Raw genomic sequence first — 24,941 nt, 5'->3', positions numbered from 1 at the left:
AACCCGTCTTTTGTGTGCGCCGTGGGCCGTGATGAAAGCCAGATGTTGGGAAGTGTGGGACCGCGAAGGCCGGCTTGGATTTTTTTCTCTGCGCCGTCGCTGGAAACGACGTGACGTCATCTCGCAATATTCGTTATTGGTTCTTTTATTGCTTTTTTTTTTTTTTTTTTGCTGTTCTTTATATGCTGCGAAATAGTTTACTCCCGATATTGTTCCATCTGGTAACGCTTACAACGGTCGAGGGATATTTTATTAATTCTTTTGGACCGATGAAATATCGTTTTGGGGTGTTTGAAAATCAGAAGCGCAGACTTTGCAACTGAAATTTGACATTTGTTCTCTTAACTTATATAAAAAAAAAAATTCACAACACTGTTATATTGCATGTCTACGTTTTGCCACACCATTTGTGTTCTAATGTCCCTTGCCGAAAGGGTTATAATGTCGCAACTATCGATGTTTTTATTTTGGTGAACATTAAAGCTAGCAGAAAATTCCCAGGGCGTAGTTATGTTATTGTTTTGAATACATATGTTGTAAATCTTTGCTTTTATGTTTAGCTTGACAGTAATCTTAAACCGGGAGAGGGAACAAACAACTTGATAATAGCTTCAACCGTTTTTCGGGGGCGGGCGAGAATTGTTCGCCGTCTGCCAAGTGGCGCTAAGGTTTACGGCTTGGATCTCAAATATTTGCTCACATGTCAAAGCAGAGAAATCGGCAAGCGGTAGCTCATATCTGAAAAAAAAACTTAGAAAGTCAAGTTACTCATCAATCAAAAGCACCATATTTGGACGTTTCCGCGTCGGTGGTGCCGGCCAATGGCAACGGGACCAGATTTCAAATCCGTGTTCACTGGGTAAGAGTGGTTGCCCCCACAACCCCCTAACCCCACCACACCACACCACCGATGATGTCAGAACCCCCCCCCCCGCTTCCTTGACTGTTTGGTCAGAACAAAACTTGTTTGATGAGCAAAAACACGTCTGTACACACAAATTAATGTTTAGCGATCAGTATCTTCAGTACATATGTTGAATTGGTGTTTTGTTGTTGTCGTATTTTTGTCATGTTAGAGTTTTCAATAGAAGAAAAAAAAATAGCTTTCATGCAACTTTTGTTCTTGTTACTTGGGGAAAACCGCAAAGCATTTTTTTTTGGTTTCTATTGTTTGCAGACTCACAATAAGCGAGCCAAATGGTTCTGGTATCCTTCGGCCTGGGTTCAAATTTGCTCCCAGTCAGACAAAATATGTACATAAAAGTATCTTTGGGGGGGAGAATTATCAAAACATAGCAAAAATGGAAGCTATAGTGGAAGCAGACGCGCATTGACATCATCGCAATGTGGATTTCTTCAAAAACAATGTTCCATCGTTCCTCCTCTGGCCTCCTACCAGACCACAGAAAGAATGAACATTTATCCAAGACATGTGGGTGGGGGTCTCGGTGGGGGGGGGGGGACTATGTAGGGGTCCAGGTCCCGCTTCCTCCTGTTTTTTCCATCACAAATTTGGCGGTCTTAGGTTTCACAGGTTTGGTCGCCATTATCTTCATCTTTCATCGTCACATTGTGATAAAAGTGTGCTCGATAAAAAAAAAAAAAAAAAAAAAACGGGTCCGGATCGTGCGTGGAGTTGTGAATTGGAGCCCAGACTGGAAGGAACGAGACGAGGCTCAAATTTCTCGGCCTAATATTTCTGACTTTCCAGGGCTGCCTTCAAGTCATCAAAAAAATGGGAATAATTACTATCTTTCAATAAATGTATATTTTCTTCACTAAAAATACATGTCATCTAAACAATAGTGTGTATAATAATGTATCAATTATGTGTGACTTTGTTTTATAGCGTGATTTTGGAAGAAATCCTCTCTTGTAATGTTTTCTTGGTGTTGTGGTGTATTTTACCGGATTTAAGTGAAGGCAACTCGACTAGCAGTCCAAGCAGGCAGGATGCAGACCAGAACAACAGACAAGTACAGTTCGGGGCTCCATGCGGACAAAACCCAGCAAAAATCCCTTTAATTTTTCCACGTTTTAAACCACAACCGACCGCACTCTCGCTCGGTAGCGACTTCAACCGGACCCGGGTCCGACGTCGTGTCTTGGACGATGGAATCTCACGCTCTCCCGGTCCATATCCGCCCTCAGCGGCTCCAACCGGGAATCGGCTTCGGTTCGGGGCCGACCGTCGGAGGGACGCTCCGCTCCTCCTCCGCCTCTTCGTCTCTCCGACCCGGGGTGACGGTGCCGATCCCTCCGCTGCTGCCCTCGCCGCCGTCGCTGGCCGCCTGCTCGGGGCCTCCGCCGCCGCCGCCGCCGCTGCAGCTCCACAGTCTGTACGGGGGAGGCGGCGGAGGTGCGGCCGGCCTGGGTCTCCCCGCCGCCGGCCACGCTAACCCGGGGAACCCGGCGGTGCTGAAGGAGGCGGTGGAGGCGGTGGTCCGCAGCTTCGCCAAACACACGCAGGGCTACGGTAGAGGTAAGCACCTTTAACACACTTTTGGGGGTTCTCAAACTTTTTTTGGTTCAGTAAAAAAAAAAAAAAAAAAACTCAAAATCCTCACGAAAATTAAACTAAATTACAATGCATAATACAGCAAAAACAGGACCAAAAATGCAATCTAATAATGAACGTGTTAAGCCAAGGTATAAAATGAAAACAATAAATGGATTCATGGATAGATAAATTAATAAATAAATACAACCGAACTGTACTTTAAAAATGTACCATCCATTCGTTACATGAGACTTTTAATTCGTGGCTTCACCAGACTTTTAGCTCAAATCAACTATCCCCATTGAAATGAATAGAGATGCAAGTAATCGGTTCCAGCCACCCCATCCGCCCCCCCAAAAAAAATCCAGTCAGCAGTATTGTGGTCCAAAAAAACCCACACAGTAACACAGAAGATGTAAACAGATATATTTGACCTTTCTTCTTCTTCCTTGAGGCAGTTGGCAAACCATCTTAATGGCTCAAAACCGCCACCAATCCATATCGTCCTTCCACTGCGAGGAGTCCAATGCGCGTTGATCGAAAATTAGCTATCGTCACCTCGCGTTGGGTGTTCCGCAGGGCGCTCGTGTCTCAAAGTTTTGCTCCTATCTCAAGACGAAAGTCGTAGCTTTAAAAAAACTAGTATGGCAATATGTCATTTAACATTCTACAGGTACTTTATACAAATATGATCAAAATATGTTTTTTTTTCTCAAGATAAATTCCAACTCATTTTGGCTCCCCTTTTCAATTCAGCGGAACATGTGTTCCAATTCATTAAAGGATTAACTACTAAAGCTTAAACGGGGATTACATTAAAGATGAATAAGATTCGACTGTCATTTAGAACAACGAAAAACGATGCGCTACTAAAAATAAAAATGCTTCAAAAGAAGCAATAACATACATTTTAGTTGAACAAAGCTGTTGTAATCACGTTGTTACTGTTTTGTAATATTTTGTCCTGTTTTGTTTGACTAAAAACGTGAAAAATGTGCTGTGCAATTGTGCATTTTGCAGATTGTATCGCTGCTAACGTGATAACATTCATATGACTAGGGCAGATAAAAATAGAGAATGTAATATTTCGAGTGTGTAGTTGTGTTTGTATTGTGTATATATATATATATATTTTTTTTTTAATTTCATACATTATTTTTGCTTTGTGTGGTAATTTCTGTGGTCGTACTGTGTGCGGAACTTCATTGAATCATCGCTGCGGCGCTACCTCACAAGGCATCCAGTGATACAGTCGAGTACGGATGGATAAAAAGACAGATAATAATCATAATAATAATATTTATCTCCTGCGATACGGATCATGATCACGACGACGGTGATTTACAGTGAAATCCCGCGACGTCTCCCAGCCGAGCGCTCGATTCTGGATCCAAAAGGAAGCGGACCGCCCACGTTGGCAAGGCGCCGCCGAGGCAACATCAGTCACTCCCGACAGCGCTATCATATCATCCCGCTGGAACCATCCGGAACGTTTTTTTTTTTTTTTTGACTGCATTTTTTTTGCCGACTTTGCATACTTTTATGATAATCTGGAGACGTCCACGCCCTCGTGATTTACAGCAGTGGGAAGGAACTTTACTTTCCGTCAAGTAAACGAGCGGAATCTTAAGCAGTACTTTTCACACGCCCCGTGTACTCGAGTACTTCAGCGACGTGTCGTCGTCGGTTTTCAGTGAACGTGGTGGAGGCCCTGCAGGAGTTCTGGCAGATGAAGCTGAGCCGCGGCGCCGACCTGCGCAACGGAGCGCTGGTGGTTTACGAGATGGTGGCGTCCAGCAGCCCGCCGTACGTCTGCTACGTGAGCCTCCCGGGGGGCAGCTGCTTCGGAAGTTTCCAAGTACGCCGCCGCCGCCGCCGCCCATCTCTCACATTTCACAAGAAATTCCAAATTCCTCTCCCTTTATTTTTTTTATTCTTTTAATTTTTTTTTTTGGAACAGTTTTGTCCGACCAAGGCCGAGGCCCGGCGCAGCGCCGCCAAGATCGCCCTGATGAACTCGGTTTTCAACGAGCACCCGTCCCGCCGTATCACCGACGACTTCATCGAGAAGAGCGTCAGCGAGGCCTTGGCTTCCTTCAACGTGAGTCGCTGACCGCCGGGGGGCGCCCGAGAGGTCACGTTGGGGTCGCAGGAACAAATTCATCTATTCTGTGTGGAAGTACCGTAATTTCCGGCCTACAAGGAGCGACTTTATTCACACGCTTTCAACCCTGGGGTTTATGCGACGTTGCGGCGCTAGCGTTAGCGCACCTGTTTATGGATAGGTTTCCAATTACGCCATATTTGTGATAGGTGAAGGGTGAAGTTTTTTTCTATCGTTAATTTATCCGATTGGTCTAAGGACTGTGGTGACGTCATTGGAAACTTAAACTTAACTTGCTAGCGCCCCGCTAATGCTAGCGCCGCGCCAACGGTAGCTAGCGTTAAACTCTTTCCGTGTACCGAGGCTTATAACCAGATGTGCTGACGTTAGCGCCGCACTAACGCTAGCGCCGCGCTAACGGTAGCTAGGGCTCACTAACCTTTTTGAGGCCGAGGGCTACTTCGTGACCAACAATCGTACAAAGGGCTACGTGACCCGTTTGCGGCAAATTTCAGACTCAGTTCATTACACGTCCATAAAATATTTTTGTTTGAATTTATGGTAGTAAATGACATGACAGGTATTGTAAATTGACGTAAGCAAGTCAGATTCAGAATTTAAAGCACAAATAATAGAACAATAAAACAATTTGTGGCCTTTGCTATTTTTAGAACATACCTCGCGGGCTCCTTATATGGTCCTCGTGGGCTACCATTCGCCTGCGAGCACCACATTGGTGACCCCTGGTCTAAGGACTGTGGCGACGTCATTGGAAACTTTTCCATAATCCTCGGTACACAGAGAGAATTTAACGGTAACGCTAGCACCGCGCTAACGGTAGCTAGCGTTAAACTCCTTCCGTCTACTGAGGCTTATCACCAGGTGCGCTAACGCTAGCGCTGCATTAAACTCTTTCTGCGTACCGAGGCTTATAACCAGGTGCGCTCTGTAGGCCGGGAATTACGGTAAACTAGTGCCACCAGGTTTTAAAGTGATCACATTTTCAATAGTTGCGACAATTCGCTGTGTGAAATTCGTCATTATCCGAGCCGCTCATCCTCACAAGGGTCGCGGGAAAGCCGTAGCCTATCCCAGCTAGCTTCTGGCGAAAGGCGGACTACACCCTGAACCGCTCGCCAGTCAGTCGACACCATCACTGAGCGGGAATCGATCCCACGCTGCCCTGAAAATGTGACCACTTTACATTTCCAATTCAAATCCTGGCGGCACTAATTTACTTCCACAGTTCCGTACATCCAAATGTAAATAATAGGATAGAATAATTTCTCGCAGGGAAACAGGGAGGAGGCCGACAACCCCAACACGGGAATCGGGGCGTTCCGCTTCATGCTGGAATCCAACAAAGGGAAATCCATGCTGGAATTCCAGGTGCATTGTCGACCCCGACGAAAGCGGCGAAGACTGCGACGCGTTCGCTCGCAGACCCGCAAACCCCGTAAAAGTCAGCCGGGTGCCTGCATGTGCGTTTGTCTTTGTCCTCCAGGAGCTGATGACCGTCTTCCAGCTCCTCCACTGGAACGGAAGCCTGAAAGCCATGAGGGAGCGCCAGTGTTCCCGTCAGGTAGCGGCCAAAACCGCTGGAACCGGCGCAGATGCTCGCGGCGTAATAGCGCACTGGCGGCTTCGAGGGGTTTTCCCGCACCGTCACGCCGTGGTCAATTCGGGGTGCAAAATCAGAACTGGGAAATGTCTTTTTTTTTTTTTTTCTTTCGTCCGTCTCGCAGGAAGTGCTGGCCCACTACTCGCACCGGGCCCTGGACGACGACATGCGCACGCAGATGGCGGCCGACTGGGTGAACCGCGAGCAGAGCGCGGCGAGCACCGTCTCCGCCGAGCTGGCGGCCACCGAGCGCGAGCTGGAGGAGGCGCGGCTGGCCGGCCGCGAGCTGCGATTCTACAAGGAGAAGAAGGACATCCTGATGCTGGCCGTGGGACAGCTGAGCGCCGCCAACGCCGCCACGCTGCCCTCGCACTGAGGGGGTGGGGCTCTCGGGGGGAGGGGGGGGGGGGTACGCCGCGTGGGAAATCCCTCCAGCCGCCAAACAAGCCATTAAGTAATCGCCTGTGACCTTTTTGGTGCCTAACAGCAAATTTTCAAACCAGCTGGCTGGAGTTGACATATTTCTTTTTTTTTTCGTGTCGTCTCGTACCGCCGCCTTTCACCGGTGAATGTAAAAGCCGCGTTAAAACGTGTCGGCGAGGGATGTATTTCGGGGTCTTTGGTAGAACAATTGTGAACGCCGTTCCGGTTGACAATTCATGCCAGGTGAAAGTGGCGTTATGAAATAAATGATACAAAAATGACTGCAAAAAATGTAAGCGGGGTAGGGACGCGCCCCCTCTATAAAGATTGCGGCTAATGCTAGTGCTAAAGCTAACAGGCCCTGTTAAAATAAAACTTACTGGTAAACATCACTGAGACACGCCAGTAGCACAGCAGCAACACGCTGGCCGGTAAAAGTCACTTCCTTGGCACATACATTCCACCGGTCTCATTCTTACCTTTTCCGCTCGTTAGGAAAAAATTAGCCGCATAAACCGCGGCGTTGGAAGCGCGTGGAAAAAGTCCCGGCTTGTATCACGGAAATTACGGTAGTTCTTTGTCGCCACGATGCTTCGAGACGGCGGCAATGCTCTGCTTCTGTCTAAATGAACCGACTGAACTGACTTGAACATAGCTCCTTGGCACCAACATGCTATAAAATGAGGGCAGAGTGCTACTTCTGTCCAAATTAACCGACTAAACTCACTTGAACATAGTTCCTTGGCACCAACATGCTTTAAAATAGGGGCAAAGCACTACTCATCCAAATACTCTTAAACATAGATCCTCGGTACTGAGACGGCAGCAAAGCTCTACTTTTGTCCAAATGAAGCAGGCCGTTGTTTCCTGTTTGATGAACTCAACTTTCACCTGACATGGATTGCAGCAAACCGCCAAAATTCTCCCACATCTGTAGTTGCGTAAATAACACACCCGCCCGGCTGCCCCGCTATCCGCCGAAATACAGTATATCAAAGTACGCAGAGTATAGCTTTTTTTTTTTTTTTAATTACTGAAATGGAAATGTGTAAAACGCAGAAGAGGGTGAGTGTAGTATGTGTGTGATTAATTGTGAGTCTTTTTGTGTTATTTCCGTCGCTCTGACAGCAGCTCAGGTGTAGCAGTACTCAATTGTGATTTCGGATGACTTCCGCAGCGTCACAATGTACGTTTTCCACTGCAGTATTAAAGGGCGTGGACCAGTCCAAACGTCCGCGGTACAAATAGGACCTAACTTCTTTTCATGCTGCGGATGTGACGTTATACGTATGTATTTCCCTGCTAATTTGAACTGTATGTTTTAAAGGAATGACGAGTTTGGAAAGTCGACGCGATGGAGTAAATTGGTAGCACGCGTACTCGCTTAAGTCGTTTTACTCTTGTGGTACACAACATGAGATCAGGAAGGATTTAATCGTCCCTGCGACCACTCCGGGGCTGTTTAATCCCTACGGTAATTTTAGTAATTTCATAACTGGGTTCAAACGCTGCACAAAAGAGCGTTCATGGGATGGAATACTCACTCCGCTAGGCAGCTGGAATACTGCTCGCATTTATACGCCCTGCCTTGCCTCTCATATTAACTATGGGATGATTTTATTGGCTCTCATATGGAATACATAATGTCAATATAACCAGTAGATATGTTACGTAAGCAATTTATTAAAGCTCTTGTTTTCATATCAAAACCTAAATGCGGAAACAAAAGTCTACACACCGCTGCCGACCAGAAGATTGCAAAAAAAAAAAAAAAATGCCAGGAAAAGCTAACTGGAACATCTGAACTTACTTGCGGTTAATCAGAAGCACTTAAAATGATGCCAGGTCGGTGCTCACACGAATTTAAATTTTGAAATCATTTACTTACTTACTTTTTTTTCGTTTTTTTTTTTAAATTCACAAAATATGCAACTTAAACAGGGGTGTGTAGACTTCTTATAGCTACCTTGTATTTTGTCCCTTGGTGCATGACGTTTCTACCGTGTCTTTTAACTGAACAGAATTGGTCATTTTGTAAAGGATTTCTATGCGCGTTTTTGTATTCAGTGTTTATACATTAGATTTATATATAATAAAATAGACAATGATACACGTTTACAAATGTGCTCCCTCGCTTTCTTTCAAGTGTCACGTAAAAGTGCTAAATTGGTTTTAAAAAAGGGAAACGAGCTGGTGAAGAAAACACCAGCGGTCATGAAAATAATTTTAAATCAGGTAAAATCATACATTTCGTAACGAGATTGCGAAAAGGGAAAACTGTTTTTTAACGAATTATTAAACTTCCGCAACGTCGCCGGAAGAGGCGGGTCTATCCCAAGTGGCATCTCCGCCCCCTTCCACCGTTGTTCAGTCAACATGGCAGCGGGACCAATTTCCGAAAGAAATCAAGGTAATAATATCACGCCTTTATTCTCGACCTACATTTAAATATACTCGAAATTTATGTGGCTTGTTTTAGCGATCTTTCTGCTATTGTGTTGCATTCCTCCTGTTGCTTCTTTTTGCGACTTTATCTTGGCTAACAACCGCATGCCGTAATCGTTCGCGCCGCTCGCCGGTAATTCTTTAAATTTTATCGAGGTAATAGCCGATAAAATAATATATGCTGCTTTTGTGTCAAGATCAAAACGTATAATTGGCCCAGATGCTATTTTTTTTTATGGGAATTAATAAATTCCCGCTAACGGAGACAGTTAGCCTAGTAGGTAAACTAGCTAATAGGAAATGAAGTACGGCGACTGATGAGGGTCAATTCAGCACTAGCAAATTATCATATACGAAGGTAACTTTTAATCATTTAATTTTGTAATCATTAGATACTACATTTTTTTTACATGTTCATAGTAAGTTGTTTTGTTTTTGTGTTTGTATTTCTTAGTAATTAGTAAAATTTAGTTTTTTTTTTCATCAGGTTAGTTAATCCGCTCGCTCGTGAATGAAGTACGGTAGTGACAGAGGGACAATTCAGGAATATAACTTCATAAACGTCACACTTGTCATTCGAACGAAACTTATCTCATCACGTAAGATTTTCTTATCTGAAGTGGCTAACATATAGATTTTAAAATATACTTAGAGGACATTGAGTATACGTATGCCTTATTTGATATGCAATATTGAGTAAAAATGGCTGTTTTACATTAAATCTTATGATTCGTTTATTTGTGTTTTGATTTTTTTTTTTTTTTTAAATATATACATTTTTTTATGCAGATGCCACAGTGTACGTGGGCGGCTTGGACGAGAAAGTGTCCGAGCCGTTGCTATGGGAGCTTTTCCTGCAGGCCGGTCCCGTCGTCAACACGCACATGCCCAAGGACAGGGTGACGGGCCAACACCAGGGTCCGCATGAGTATCCAGAACCCTTTTAGCCTTTAAAATTTCAAATGTTACATTCTCTGAAGTCAAGGCACCCCTGCCGCGGTTGATCTTGCTCTCCGTTTTAGGCTACGGCTTCGTGGAGTTCCTGAGCGAAGAGGACGCCGACTACGCCATCAAAATCATGAACATGATTAAACTGTACGGCAAGCCCATCCGGGTCAACAAGGCGTCGGCGCACAACAAGAACCTGGACGTGGGCGCCAACATCTTCATCGGCAACCTGGACTCGGAGATCGACGAGAAGCTGCTGTACGACACGTTCAGCGCCTTCGGGGTCATCCTGCAGACTCCCAAGATCATGCGCGACCCCGACACGGGCAACTCCAAGGGTTACGCCTTCATCAACTTCGCCAGCTTCGACGCGTCGGACGCCGCCATCGAGGCCATGAACGGCCAGTACCTGTGCAACCGGCCCATCACCGTGTCCTACGCCTTCAAGAAGGACTCCAAGGGGGAGCGGCACGGCTCGGCCGCCGAGCGGCTGCTGGCCGCCCAGAACCCGCTGTCGCAGGCCGACCGGCCTCACCAGCTGTTCGCCGACGCGCCGCCCCCGCAGGCCGTGCCGCCGCCCGTGCTGACGTCCATGGGGCCGGGCATGCCCATGCCGGGCGGGATGCCGCCCCCCGGCGTCTTCCCCCCGATGCCCCCGCCGGGATCCATGCCGACCATGCCGCCCGGCTTGGCCATGCATCACAACCACCAGGGCGGCGGGCACCCTCCCGGGCCGCCGCCCTTCCCGCCCGGCTCCATGCATGCGGGTGTGTGTTACCATGGAGACGCTGTGCTGATGACCGCTGATTCGCTCTCTCTATCAGCAATATTTAAAATATATTTTGAGGTCACTCTTTCTGTATTTTTGCCCATTTAGGTTTGCCTCAGATGCCGATGCCCCCTCCGGCGCCTCCCGGCATGGTGCCCCCGCCTCCTGCGCCCCCAGGCTCCACTCAAGCCCGTGCGCCGCTGCCTCCCGGCATGCCCCCGCCGCCGCCCATGGGAATGCCCCCGCGAGCCCCCTACGGACCACCCATGGGTACGTACTGCAAAACCTGCCCCCTCCTCCCTGTCATCATTTTTTTCCCCTCACACGTTGTCCCCCTTTCTCCCCCACCAGGTCACCCCGTGCCGCCCGGTATGAGAGGACCGCCGCCGCCCCCCATGCCCCCACCGGGCTACGGCGCCGCCCCGCCGCGCCCCCCTCCCTTTGGCTTCCAGAGAGCGCCTCTCATGCCACCCAGGCCGCCGGTCGCACCCCCTCGCGTTCCCTTGAGGGCACCCATGCCGCCTTAATCCAAGATTCTTTTGTCATTTTTTTAAAGGAAAAAAAAAAAGGCAATCCATGTTTATATGGCTTTGGGTTTTTTTTTGTTTTTTAGCTTTGTATTTTACAGGGGTCAGTGTACAGATGAAAGACTGCTGTTGAATAAAATCATTACAAATTGTGGATGATTTTGTCACTGTTAAATAAGACAATGTCACACACACACACACTATCATTTACATAATTCATTGTCCCTTTTATTTCAAAACTATGCTACAGATAATTTGTAAATGCATTTTTTTGCCCCATTGACATGTAAATTTCTTTTTTTTTTTCATTTTGAACCCTGCCCCCCTTCAAACCGCATCAAAATTGCTTACCAATATTGTATTTTTTAAAAATTATACCATCGTCATCATCTCGTTTGCACATATTTCACTTGACGTGCTTTACGAAGGTTCCGCCCGCGTGAGCAACGCGAATACATAATCGTCCATCCCTGACCTACACTAATGGAGTAGCCACCTTCATTAATACACAAAATAATTGTACGGAAACACTTGTCGGTGTTTATTTGTTCTGCCGTCGCTGAAAAAAATCAAACCAATTCATTAATAATCTGCATTTATTTGTAGATTGGTTGTGAATCACGGGTATGTAAAAAATGTACATTAAGGAGGTATTTGTGTGTATTTCATGACTTGGCACCGTTCCTGCGTTTTCGGGGGTTTCCGGTGACGACTGCGTGTGGGCGTGGTCTCCTCTCAGCATCATCATCACCACCACAGCAACAGCCTCCCTTCTACTTCCTCCTCATCCTCATCAGCAGCAGCGCCATCCTCATCCTCCGGAGAGCGACAGGCGCGGTGAGTACTTTCATGTCCACGAAAACCAACCCCGTCACATTTTCAGACGCGGACCGTTTTTCCGTCACACACCGCAACGGCCGCGATGGGCGTGTTTGGGTGCACGCAACGATATGGACGTTATGGTTTTTTTTTTTTTTTTTCAAATTTTTCTTTTTTTCATTCTCCCGTGTGTGTGTTGGGCCTGCAAGTCGTGACAAGCTCGCAGCGAGGCGGATTTGCACGAATCCGAGGCGCGGAATCGGCTGCAATTGGCCATTTTGCCCGCTCGCTTTCCCTCCCATTTGCGCGGCGTTTCGGAGGCCTTTTTCAATTTTTTTTTCAATTTTTTTTTTTTTTTTTTTTTGCTCGCGTCCCCTCCCCAGCTCTCCTCTCCATTACGAACGCAACCCGAGGCTCCGTTTGCACAATTGGACCTGCGGCGACGCCAATGCAAAGATGAAGAGCACAATAACAGCAAGCGCGCGTGCAAATAAAGGGACGCTAGCCATTATTATTTGATTTGATTTTTTTCCTGTTCAGCGTGTTGCACAATCGGAGGCCAAGCGATCGGCAATGCTGTTATTTTTTTTTTCTTCTTCTTGGAATGGAACCCGAGGAAAACCGGAAATTGTGTATTTTACATTGTAAATTATGGCAGTTGGTGTGCTTGTGTACGTACAACATGATCTGGTTGACAGAAATAAAGTCTTATCAGATCATTTAGATTTTTTTTTTTTTTTTTGAGGGGGGCCCCCTGACTTGAAAAAAAATCATGTTGCCTCCAACGGGAGTCTAAATTCACAGTTTTACCTTCTGGGACTGAGTGATCGCTTCAAATGTCCTAATACCTGTATGTCTTCGAGGACAGTCTGAAAACACATCTATCTATCTATCTATCTATCTATCTATCTATCTATCTATCTATCTATCTATCTATCTATCTATCTATCTATCTATCTATCTATTATCTATCTATCTATCTATCTATCTATCTATCTATCTATCTATCTATCTATCTATCTATCTATCTATCTATCTCTATCTATCTATCTATCTATCTATCTATCTATCTATCTATCTATCTATCTATCTATCTATCTATCTATCTATCTATCTATCTATCTATCTATCTATCTATCTATCTATATCTATCTATCTATCTATCTATCTATCAGTCCCTCCATCCATCCAACCTATCCATCCAGGTGACAGGTTGTCTTCGGGGACTGCTGTTTTTTTTTTTTTTTAAATATTCATCGTTATATATGAATGTGATTCAAAGTGCTTGTATTTTTAGGTGTGCTTAATGCGCTGACCAGACCATGATCACCTACCAGACCTCAAAAGGAAACACTGACGCCCCCCCCACAACCCCCCCCCCTCTTTTTTTTTTTTTAACCACCTCTGCAAACACAATACATGTTGTTTTATGGTGGACACACACACGAACACACGCGGACAAACAAGTCTAGCGGCCCGAGGACCAATAGGAAAGCGGAAGAAAAACCATTTCTGTGGCCTTTTGTCAAACATGACTGAGCTTTTTTTTTTTTTGACCAAAAAAAAAAAACAGAGATGATGATGATGATGATGTCACCCATGGCGAACAATCCATTTCAAGCCCGGCCGATTTTTAGCGCCTCGTCCCTGAGACGTCGCCGGGCACTCGCTCATCCCCCCCCCCCCCACCCCCATTATTTGCTCGCGTGTGTTTTATTGGCCGCCGCGGTGTTAAATTTTGTTTTAAAAAAAAAAACGGATGTGGGTGAGTGAGAAAATCATATTTCACGGCCACAATCAAATCTCGAGTATGTATAAATGATTTCTGATTAAATCCACGACGGTTCTGCTCTTGTCCTCCTTTTCCAGTCTTGCGAAGCTTTCCCGCCAAAGACGAGCACCCCCCCCCCAAAAAAAAAAAAAAGATGGAGGACGGCTACCAAAACCGGACGGCCTTCATCAAAGGCGCCAAAGACATCGCCAAAGAAGTCAAGCGGCAGGCGTCCAAGAAGGTGGGCCGCAGCGTGGACCGGGTCAGCGACGAGTACAGCCGCCGCTCCTACAGCCGCTTCGAGGAGGACGACGACGACGGCTACCCGGCGCAGGACGGCGGCGGCGGCGGCTACTACCGCGGCGACAGCAAGGCGGCCGACGACGACGAGGGCGGCCGCAGCGACTCCACCGAGGGCCACGACGAGGACGACGAGATCTACGAGGGCGAGTACCAGGGCATCCCCCGGGCCGAGTCGGGCAAAGGCAGCCTGGCCGGCGGGCCCGGCTCGGTCCCGCGGCCGTTCCGGGACGCGGCGGCGTCCGAGGCGGAGAGGCGGAAAGACCAGGAGGAGCTGGCGCAGCAGTACGAGAGCATCCTGCAGGAGTGCGGCCACGGAAAGTTCCAGTGGACGCTCTACTTCGTGCTGGGCTTGGCGCTCATGGCCGACGGCGTGGAGATCTTCGTGGTGGGCTTCGTCCTGCCCAGCGCCGAGAGGGACATGTGTCTGTCCGAGCCCAACAAGAGCATGCTGGGTACGTCCAATCGGATCAGTCCAAGGGAGGGACGCGGTCCGAGCGACGGAGGTGTGGTGTCGTCCCGCAGGTCTGATCGTGTACTTCGGGATGATGGTGGGGGCCTTCCTGTGGGGCGCCATGGCCGACCGGATCGGCCGCCGCCAGTCCCTCCTCATCTCGCTGTCCATCAACAGCGTCTTCTCCTTCTTCTCGTCCTTCGTGCAGGGTTACAGCACCTTCCTCTTCTGCAGGCTCCTCTCGGGCGTCGGGTAACAAGAAAACAAACGAAATGATGAAATTGATAACGGCAAAATCCCAACGATAACGCTTGGACCGATACGCGAATTCTCTCAGAATCGGAGGCTCCATCCCGATCGTGTTCTCGTACTACTCGGAGTTCCTGTCGCAGGAGAAGCGAGGCGAGCACCTCAGCTGGCTCTGCATGTTCTGGATGATCGGCGGCATCTACGCCTCGGCCATGGCGTGGGCCATCATCCCCCATTACGGTGAGCGGCAAAATCCCCAGGGAGGGGGTTTTGGCGCCCGTTGACCCCCCCCCCCCCCCGCTTCCGTTCCCGACCAGGTTGGAGCTTCCAAATGGGCTCGGCCTACCAGTTCCACAGCTGGCGCGTCTTCGTGCTGGTGTGCGCCTTCCCCTCGGTGGCCGCCATCGCCGCCCTCAACGCCATGCCCGAGAGCCCCCGCTTCTACCTGGAGGTCAGTCAGTCGCCGATAAAACGCCGCCGCCCGTGAACGCGCGGTGACGCTGCTGGCGTGTCCGGGCGACAGAACGGCAAGCACGACGAAGGCTGGATGATCCTCAAGCAGGTGCACGACACCAACATGCGAGCGAAGGGGCGCCCGGAGAAAGTCTTCACCGTGAGCCGATCCCGTCTGATTTTGAGCGGGTCAATCTACCGGTTTGATGTTTCTTGATACCGATCGTGCCGTTTTTCTGCCCAAGGTGACCACCATCAAGACGGTGAAGCAGATGGATGAGCTGGTGGACAGCGGCACCGACACCCCCGTCTGGCAGCGCTACCGCCTCAAGATCAAGAGCCTCTCCCGACAGGTGAGGTGAAACCCAAACTGGGCCCGAATCCCGTGGATCGTCGGAGCCCCCACTTCCATCCATTTATCCGCCGCGTTTCCGGGTCGGGTCGCGGTGGAAGTACCTTCAGGAGGGATACCCAGACTTGCCGTTCCCCAGCCACTTCTTCCAGTTCTTCCGAGGCGTTCCCAGGCCACCCAGCGTGTCCTGGGTCATCCTAGGGGTCTCATTCCGGTGGGACTTGCCTCACCCACCAAGGAGGTGTCCGGGAGGCCTCGGGATCAGATCCCGCAGCCACTTCATCCGGCTCCTCTCAATGCGGAGGAGCAGCGGCTCGACACTGAGCCCCTCCCTGATGACCGAGCTTCTCACCCTATCCCTAAGGGAGAACCCGGACACCCTACGGAGGAAAAACTCATTTCGTCCGCTTGTATCCGGGATCTTGTTCTTTCGGTCATGACCCGCAGCTCATGCCTATAAGTGAGGGTAGGAACGAAGATCGACTGGTAAAATTGAGAGATTCGCCCTTCAACTTAGCTCCCTCTTTACCATAATGGACCGATACAAAGTCTGCATCACTGCAGACGGCCCTACAACAGGTGAAAATCTGCAAAATAGAGAAACCATAATAAAAAAAAAAAAAATCCGAATAGCTGAAATGGCCTGAAATTTTTGCGCTATGGCGCCACCTCTTGGCCTGGCATGCATGTTACACCCTGTAAATACGTTCTCATGTGGATTCCGTTCTCGCGTGGACACCCCTGATCCAAGACTCTTAAAAAAAAACAAAAAATCCATCCATTTTCCATACCGCTTATCCTCACAGTTTCTTTAATAACGTGAATTTGGAATCATCGCAGATCCGGAATAACATCCTGGCCTGCTTCAGTCCGGAATACAAGCGGACCACTTTCATGCTCATGGCTGTTTGGTTCACCATGTCGTTCAGGTAAAAACAGACGTGGCCAAATGCGGTTTTCGCCAGGTTTTCCCCACTAGGGGTACTTTTTTGCGTGCAGCTACTACGGCCTGACCGTTTGGTTCCCGGACATGATCAAGTACATCCAGAAGCAGGAGTACGAGTCCCGCACCAAGACCTTCAGCAAGGAGCACGTGGAGCTCGTCACCTTCAACTTCACGCTGGAGAACCAGGTGCACCGTCAGGGCTACTACTTCAATGACAAGTGAGTTGCTTTTGGCAGAGTCTTATACAAAGTCCACACACCCCGGTTCAGATGTTGGGTATTTGCGAGAGAAACAATATGAAGCCAAAATAAATCATTTCAATCATGTTTTGGGGCCTCGGCTGAAACTGAGGCCTGAATTATGGATATTTAGCACAAAACCTTTGGCACAAACGACATTATGGCAGGAAAGGCCTGCTAGAACAGCCAAACTTTATTCGTGTTTAATCAGAGATACTTTGAAAGATGGCAAGTGTGTGCTAACTTCCATTTAACACATTTGATTGTGATTGGCTGATTCCGATACAGCCACAACCCCCAGTTATGAGGGTGTGCACACTTGTCCTATTAGTCCAATTGTTTATATTTACTTCCCACTTGATTTTTTTTAGTTCTACAGGTTATTTATCAATTAATATTGCAAAAAGAAATGTGAAATCCACTTTATTACAAAAACCTGCCATTTGAACAGGGGTGTGTGGACTTTTTATAACGACTGTTTTGACCTTCTTTCTACCCCAAAAAATGTATGTATGTTTTGTTGGTATGCCCATTACAAAATCATCATTTATTGCATATAATTTTAAGTTATGGCTAGCACAGCCCAGTTTGACAAGGACTGGTCTCAAAAACTCCCCCGTTGCTTCCCCCCCCGGCAGGTTCCTGAACCTGAAGATGAAGTCAATGGTTTTCGAGGACTCGGTGTTTGAGGAGTGCTACTTCGAGGACATCACGTCCACGCACACCGTCTTCCGCAACTGCACCTTCATCGCTAGCTTGTTCTACAACACGGGTACTAGTGACACGCAAAGGCCACATCGGGGCCCGAAGTCGTCCTCGGTAACCCCGGGAGACGGCGTCGCGGAAATCGCCGCCGTGGCAGCGGCCGCAAAGCCGGCCCGTCTCCATTGCGTTACTAATTGGCCGCGCGATTAGCACAAATCGATCGAATGGATAATAATAGCTCAGGTGATGATCTATGTTTATCTGCGGTCCCAGACTTGTTCAAGTACAGGTTTGTGAACTGCAAGCTGGTGAACAGCACGTTCCTGCACAACAAGGAGGGCTGCATGCTGGACTTCAGCGACGACTTCAACAACGCCTACATGATCTACTTCGTCAACTTCCTGGGGACGCTCGCCGTGTTGCCCGGCAACATCGTTTCCGCTCTGCTCATGGACAAAATCGGACGTTTGAGGATGCTGGGTAGGCGCCCGTGTCACTCCGAGTTCAAATTCAAAACTGACACATAAATATGATGACGAAACAATGTGTGGCACCAAAATATTCAACCGAACCGCAATTTTGTCAAGCAACAATCCACTAGCATCATGCTAACATATAATGCAAAACACCATAGAGAGGCTAACAAAATTAGCGTAATTGTGAACAATGGCTCCTTTGGGTCCCCGCAGCGGGGTCCAGCGTCATCTCGTGCGTCAGCTGCTTCTTCCTGATGTTCGGCAACAGCGAGTCGGGCATGATCGCCCTCTTGTGCCTCTTCGGCGGCATCAGCATCGCCTCCTGGAACGCTCTGGACGTCATCACCGTGGAGCTCTACCCGTCTGATAAAAGGTAACGTTCCCTCCTCGGCGACGACATTTTGACACGATGTTTGACGGTAACTGATACGAGAATAGTTAGCATTCGTTCTGTCGGGTGTCGCGTGCAGGACCACGGCCTTCGGATTCCTCAACGCCCTCTGCAAGTTGGCAGCCGTGCTGGGCATCAGCATCTTCCAGTCCTTTGTGGGCATCACCAAGGCCGTGCCCATCCTGTTTGCCGCCGGCGCGCTGGCCGCAGGTAGCTTCCTCGCCACCAAGTTGCCCGAAACTCGAGGCCAAGTGCTACAGTAGTGACCCGGAGCACCGGCAGGGGGGCGGGGGGAGGGGGGTGTAGTCCGGGCGGGTGGAGCAGGGCACAGTCCGAGCGCCGTCTGTTCGAGACTACTTCACCATTTTTTTTTTTTTTTTTTTTTTTGGGGGGGGGGGGATGTCCCAGAATCTTCCTCAATGTGGGTGCCGTCATCTTCTTTAGGGGGACGCATATTGACCTTTGGGGACTCCCGTTTGTTTAGTGGTGCAGGCGAGTCTGTGGGTGTGTTGCATGCGTGTGTCGGGTGGGGAAACTTGCGTCATTCCACTACAAATCCAGCCAATTGGTTCTTAGGAGCAGAATGTACAGAGAGTAGGCAGAGTTTACATTTTGAAAAACAAAAAGTTCACGAGAGTGCTAGCGTTGACAATTTTAGAGCGCCGGAGGATTTGCACAAAATGGTTGCTTGGATCCAAAATGGCTGACTTTTTCAGTTGCAATTGAATGGATTCAATATGGCCGCCACTAAAAAGACTGAGTAGCGCATGCCAGAATTCGAGCAAGTGGGCCATTTTGGACCGAAATCGAAATTTCGCAAACTCCTCCGAGGGAATCCCGAAATGAATGTCCTCACTTTTGCTTATTTCTCATAATTTAAAAAAAAGTTGTTGCATGACAATGCCTGATTACATCAATGATGATAAGGCATACAAACGTGACCAAAATGCAATAAAAAAAAAAAGAAAAAAATCATCATATCATTTCCCGAAAAGTTAACATCCGGTTTGTATGGACAATCAATGAGTGAAAATTCATTTTCGCGTGCATCCTTGTAGGTTCGCCTTGCCTAAACATCAGTTAGCCTAGCCTAGCTTAGCATAAACAGCTAGCTTGCAGAATTGCTTTAAAATCCCCCCAAAAACAAAACAGGTTATGTCTATATTTAAATCACATTTGGAACAGCTGTATTTCTTCACAACACAAGCATACGTTTATCAGAAATAGCCAACGTTCATTCCGTGACTTTTACGGTTAGCCACCCAAGCTAGCTGCTTTTATTTTGGGAACGTTAAGCCAGGCTAACATCTTAAATGACTAAAAATAAATACCGTTATTTCCGGCCAACAAGCCGCGACTTTTTTCACACACTTTCATCCTTGCGGTTTATGCGGTGATGCGACGCTAGCGTTAGCGCGGCTCTGGCGTTAGTAGACCTGGTCATAAGCCTCGGTACACAGAAAGAGCTTAACGCTAGCGCTGTGCTAACATTTGAGAGACAGTCTACACAAAAGTGTGTTTGCATAATTGAACTAGCAGTTAGCCTGGCATGGAAAATTAAATATTGGTGGAAAACAGCTAGCTTGAAATGAAAGAAAACAAAAGACACGTAGTTGTGTTTACATTTTCAATATATGTGAGAAAATAACCATCAGTGAACCCAGCATGGATACAGTTTTCAACATATCTGATGACTGACTTTTCCTGTTTTTGTTTTTGTTTTTTATGCTAAGCTAACAACTCAAATGAGAGTACCTGCCCCACAAAAAACAAACAAACCGGTTTTGCCTTCATTTGAGACAGTTTGCTCAAAAGTGTGTTTATTTTATCTAATGTCCAACTTAGCAATTAGCTTAGCATAAACATTAAATACACATTACCCGTAAAAAAAAAAAAAAAAATGTAGAGGTGCGCATATTTTCCGAAGATGTGAGGAAATAATTCAACCCACCATGGGGAAACTGATTTGACTGTTAGCAATCCAAGCTAGCTGTTTCCTATTTCTTTTTTCATGCTAAGCTAAGCTAGCAGCTCAAATGAGAAGCATTTCCACCCCTCAATACGCAATCTTGCCCACGTTTGAGAGAGTTGAAAAATTAGATCTGCGGCATATTTTCCGACACTCCGAGAAAAATGGGGAGGGGGCTGGTGGGGGTGGGGGCGCCACCTCGCATTTATGCAGCGTCGGATTTAACATAACACACCTGGGTGCTCTTTTTGTGGGTCCAAAAAAAAAAAAAAAAAAAGACAGAGAAAACAATGGACGGCTCAATCCGCCGAGCGATGGTGACGCATGTTCGTGTCGTGTTGTCTGACATTTTTGGACGTCTGTTGTGTGCCGGCCGTTTGTGTCTTTAAAAGAAACGCAAAAGTAGCGTTTTTAGCATTATTTTTCTTTTTAATCGTCTGACCGTGATGACGACATCGGTACGTTGCTTGCAGTGATTGTTCTTGATCAAAGTGAGGTTTTTATATTAATGTTCAGAAAGTGGTGGCTGTGCTCCTTTGTTTAGCTTCATTTTGTTATTTTTTTATGTAAAATGTTTTAAATATATTTTTTAAATATTGAAAATATGTACGAATATCAATATATTTCACAAATATATTAAAATGAATATATATTGCAAATATATCTCGAAATACATTTGTAATATTTATTCAATACACACAGTAAATATAAATCCCAAATGTATAAAATGCAATTTAAAGGCATACAAATATTTCTGGAATATTTTTATTGAATATATTTTACTGCATTAAAAACATGTTAAAATGTCCAATTCATAAATCTATTTACAATATATTTTAAATACATTTTGAATGTTTTAAAATGTCTGAAATGTGTATTTATATGTTCAAAATGTTTTTTCTTGACCACTATATTTTAGAAATATTTCAATGTGTGTGTATGTGTATATATATATATATATATATATATATATATATATACACACACACACACATATATATACATATATTGATATGTATTGAAAACATGTTTTGATCATACGACAGTTTATATATGTACTTTTCATATTTTTCCAGATATTTAAAATGTTTGAATTTTTTTAATTGTGTTGACCATGTCCAAAATATGTTTTGAACGTGTATGTTTTAGAAATATTTTAAATCCCTATAACACATATAGCTAAGATATGTGGGTGTATTTAAAATGCTTCCAATATTTAAATATTTCCCTGTATAGAGTTAAAAAAATATTTTCAATATTTCTCAAATATATTTATACATTTCTAATGTGGTTTAAATATATTTACATATTTGTAGTATACACAGTATATGTAAATGTATTTAAGATCTATAAACTGTGTACACCAATGGTCAAAAAGGACGTAGCCATGTCGGAAGGAACGGCAAGAAATGTGCATTAAAAAGGTCAAAAGGTCAAATCTTAGATTGGGGCAAAGCAAAGTGTGGGCGTAGTTGGAGCCTTTCCTGCTCAAATTGAGCGTCCTCAAAAGGTTCAACTAAGTGGAGTTATTAAAAATAGACATGTGCATTCATTGTATATATACTTAAAGCTTTATTGAATGGATCCCTATAGATGAAATGTTTTATGGATTATTACACCCCCACCCGCCCCAAAAAGGAAGAGGACATGCCCGATGCCAAGAAATGACAAAATAAAAGCTGCAAGAATTCATTACAGTTGGTTATTTTTAGTTTGCCTTGTATGGACAAACTACTCAAACTTTGAGTTAAACTCCAAGAATCAATGTATTGTTAAAAGAAAAATTAAAGTTTGTATGTGCAAATATGGTATTTGTGGAAGATTCAGGAATATTGGGGGGGGGGGGGGATCTGTGCAAGTGTTTTATGGAGTGTCGTCTTTGGTTTGTAAAAAAAAAAAAAAGACAAATGGCTTCTTCTTAGTGACTTCAGTATTTGAATATATTGGTGATGCTGACATGAAAAACAATGTGATGTCAATTCTTTTGTGAGAGTTGTGTTCCGTTGCAAGAAATACACCTGGGAAATAAAACTGAGAAAAAAGTGTGGAGGATTCATACATAAAAATTCTAAATTTCCGATTTAGTGACTAAGAAATCTTGGATACAAGTAAAAAAAAATTAAAAAAAAAGTCCTAATTTTGCTATTTACATAGTGACTAACAAATCTCACATAAGTTAAAAAAAAAAAAAAGTCCTAAATTTTCTATTTAGATAAAGTGACCAAATTTTGCACAAGTTTATTTTTTAAATAAATAGTCCAGAAAAGGAGACTGACAGTTACTTCTGTTTGACCCAGTTTTCAATCCACTTTGCTCATATTTGACAGAGCCCTCTTCCCTTTCCTGATTGGCACACTTAAAAAATAAAAAAAAAAAAAAAAAAAAAAAAAAAGAGTGACAAACAGACCAGTAAGAAGGTGAAACATTTAATTTCCTGCAGAGCAATCCATTTGCATACTTGTAGTAAAGAGCCCAAAAGTTTCATGAAAGCATCCAGAAGATACAAAAAAAAAAAAAAAAAAAAAAAAAAAAACAGTAAATATAATTCAAAAACACTATTAAAGACAAAAAGCTTATTTACATAACCGGGAAGCAGGCGTGGAGGGCGACGCCGCACTGGTTGCGTCTGTTGCGGGCCATCTTGATGTAACCTCGGTCACCGAATTTTACCCCCCAGCTGCGATATCGTCGGCGGAAAAAGACAAAATTTAGAGACTGAAAAATAAAAATACAGCGCATGCTAAAAAGAAGACAGCACACCTGTTCTTGATCAGCCAGTAGTCGCTTCCTCCTTCCGTGCCGTAGCCCACGGCCAGCACCCCGTGGTTGACTTTCTGGGTACACGCCAGGTCCTCGTACACTCCTTAACGGCACCCCCAAAAAAGGAAAATTGTGTGGAAAATGTTTACATAGAGCAAATCATACGTTGCATGCTCACCGTGGTGGTAAAAGTGGAATTTGGGGCGCGACGCGTCGATGGCCACCGAGATGGGGCCCACGTTGGCAAGGGCGAGCTTGAGGGCGTCCTCGTCCCCCTTGGGGACGAACGAGTAACCGGAGCAGTTGGCGGCGCGGTCCTGAGGCTTGTACGCGCATTCGCCGCGCTGATGGGGATCGGGGAGGACTTTGTAAAACTGGACTAAGAAAATCAAATGAAGTCCGTGACGGTCCGACCTTGGCCTTGTAAGGGTAGGCCTGGTCCGAATCGATGCCGCCGTTCTTGACGACGTAGCGGAAGGCGTTGGTCATGAAGCCGCCGTGACAGCCGTGGTTGCCGAAGTCCAGAGAGCAGTCCACCAGGTTCTGGGGGCTCAGAGACGTCAGCTCGCCGGTTCTCTTCTTCAGCTGGCCCTCCAGAGCCCCCACGGCGCTGAAGGCCCAGCAGGAGCCGCAAGAACCCTGCCGGGGAAGTCGGCGTTACGAGGGGGGGGGGGGGGGGGGGTCGCCGTCCGTACGATCTCAGGGGCGTCAGACTTGCGGCACCTGAATTTTGACCTCGGTCACCAGGCCGCTCTCCCGCCAATCCAGAGACCGCGGGGCGCTCGGCTCCCAGTTGAAGTTCAACTGGATCCGATCCAGGTCCGAGGGCACCACGGTGCCGGTCATCAGGCCGCTCACTTCCTCGCCGGTCTGGAGACAAAAAAAGTTCTGTAACTGGGTCCAAAAGACACACGAAATGTACTGAAGCGGATTAAACTGGATGCAAAGTCGGAACATTTGAGTGGTTCTTAGTACCACTCTTGGACCCTTTTGAGGATCAGCGGCTCAACGGGTCTCTTACCAGGTCCCCCAGGTGGTTCATGGCCAGCTCGTAGGTGTGCAGGCCCAACGTGGTCTCCAGGTTGTGGAAGTTGATCATCTGCAAGTTCTTTTCCCAGATCTGCCTGCGACCGGACTCTTCCACCTTAATTTTTAAAAAAAGTGTTTATAATTATTATTATTATTATTATTATTTATTTTTTTTTTTTAAAAAGACATCACCTTACCTGGTGGGAGTAAACTTTATTGTGGGCCCGCTTCCACAGCTCCCAGTGTCCGTTCAGGGCAGGGCTGACGTCGGCCTCCGTTAATCCCCACAGGACTGCGAACAGCAGGCTCCGAAACATGGCCGCCGGATCCGCACGGGCGTTAAAAATGAAATAATAATAAAAATTGCTGAAGCGTTGAACCGACCTGGTGAGCAGACGTCCTCGTCCCCTTTGCGAAAACTCCTTTTTATCCCATTGACGACGTGCACACCTGCAGATGATTGCCGCAGCTTGCGTTTGATTGCCCCACCCTGAAATTTAAAAAAAATTATATATAAATATGCCCTTGCCTGAAGTAAAAAATATTAATATAAAAAAAACAGCCTAATAGATGCAATTAAAATAGTTTTACAAAAACAATCAACATAATTTATTTTTTGTTCTATATTTAGTCAACAATTTGAACATTTTTTGAATGTTTTAAATTGTGTCGAAAAATGGTTCATAGTTCA

General features: G+C 46.3%; 4 protein-coding genes across 4 annotated transcripts; 3 read left to right on the top strand and 1 right to left on the bottom strand.

Moving 5' to 3' along the window:
• Positions 1-1,933: 1,933 nt before the first annotated feature.
• On the top strand, positions 1,934-6,601 carry lix1l (limb and CNS expressed 1 like). Its single transcript, XM_061818821.1, has 6 exons — positions 1,934-2,482; positions 4,195-4,358; positions 4,461-4,601; positions 5,898-5,993; positions 6,109-6,186; positions 6,350-6,601. Exons 1-6 carry the CDS (start codon positions 2,113-2,115, stop codon positions 6,599-6,601), a joined length of 1,101 nt encoding a protein of 366 aa, XP_061674805.1. The 5' UTR covers positions 1,934-2,112.
• Positions 6,602-8,964: 2,363 nt separating this feature from the next.
• sf3b4 (splicing factor 3b, subunit 4) lies at positions 8,965-11,491 on the top strand. Its single transcript, XM_061825942.1, has 5 exons — positions 8,965-9,058; positions 9,883-10,011; positions 10,116-10,808; positions 10,919-11,080; positions 11,162-11,491. Exons 1-5 carry the CDS (start codon positions 9,025-9,027, stop codon positions 11,335-11,337), a joined length of 1,194 nt encoding a protein of 397 aa, XP_061681926.1. The 5' UTR covers positions 8,965-9,024; the 3' UTR covers positions 11,338-11,491.
• A 618-nt stretch (positions 11,492-12,109) lies between these two features.
• Positions 12,110-18,786, top strand: LOC133503921 (synaptic vesicle glycoprotein 2A-like). The gene is made up of 13 exons (XM_061825929.1): positions 12,110-12,174; positions 14,026-14,682; positions 14,753-14,933; positions 15,019-15,170; positions 15,248-15,381; positions 15,454-15,543; positions 15,629-15,736; positions 16,576-16,664; positions 16,735-16,899; positions 17,559-17,692; positions 17,899-18,105; positions 18,315-18,474; positions 18,572-18,786. The coding sequence occupies exons 2-13, from the start codon at positions 14,082-14,084 to the stop codon at positions 18,753-18,755; spliced, it is 2,205 nt and encodes a 734-aa protein (XP_061681913.1). The 5' UTR covers positions 12,110-12,174; positions 14,026-14,081; the 3' UTR covers positions 18,756-18,786.
• Positions 18,787-22,993: 4,207 nt separating this feature from the next.
• Positions 22,994-24,669, bottom strand: LOC133499948 (cathepsin S-like). The gene is made up of 7 exons (XM_061818408.1): positions 24,448-24,669; positions 24,243-24,365; positions 23,945-24,091; positions 23,636-23,860; positions 23,400-23,565; positions 23,222-23,324; positions 22,994-23,138 (listed from the first exon to the last, which is right to left on the bottom strand). The coding sequence occupies exons 1-7, from the start codon at positions 24,565-24,567 to the stop codon at positions 23,039-23,041; spliced, it is 984 nt and encodes a 327-aa protein (XP_061674392.1). The 5' UTR covers positions 24,568-24,669; the 3' UTR covers positions 22,994-23,038.
• Positions 24,670-24,941: the final 272 nt, after the last annotated feature.

This window comes from Syngnathoides biaculeatus, chromosome 1 (genome assembly GCF_019802595.1).
Source record: "Syngnathoides biaculeatus isolate LvHL_M chromosome 1, ASM1980259v1, whole genome shotgun sequence".
Lineage (NCBI taxonomy): Eukaryota > Metazoa > Chordata > Actinopteri > Syngnathiformes > Syngnathidae > Syngnathoides > Syngnathoides biaculeatus.
The sequence above is the reverse complement of the archived record's forward strand: the minus strand, read 5'-3'. Positions and strand labels throughout refer to the sequence as shown.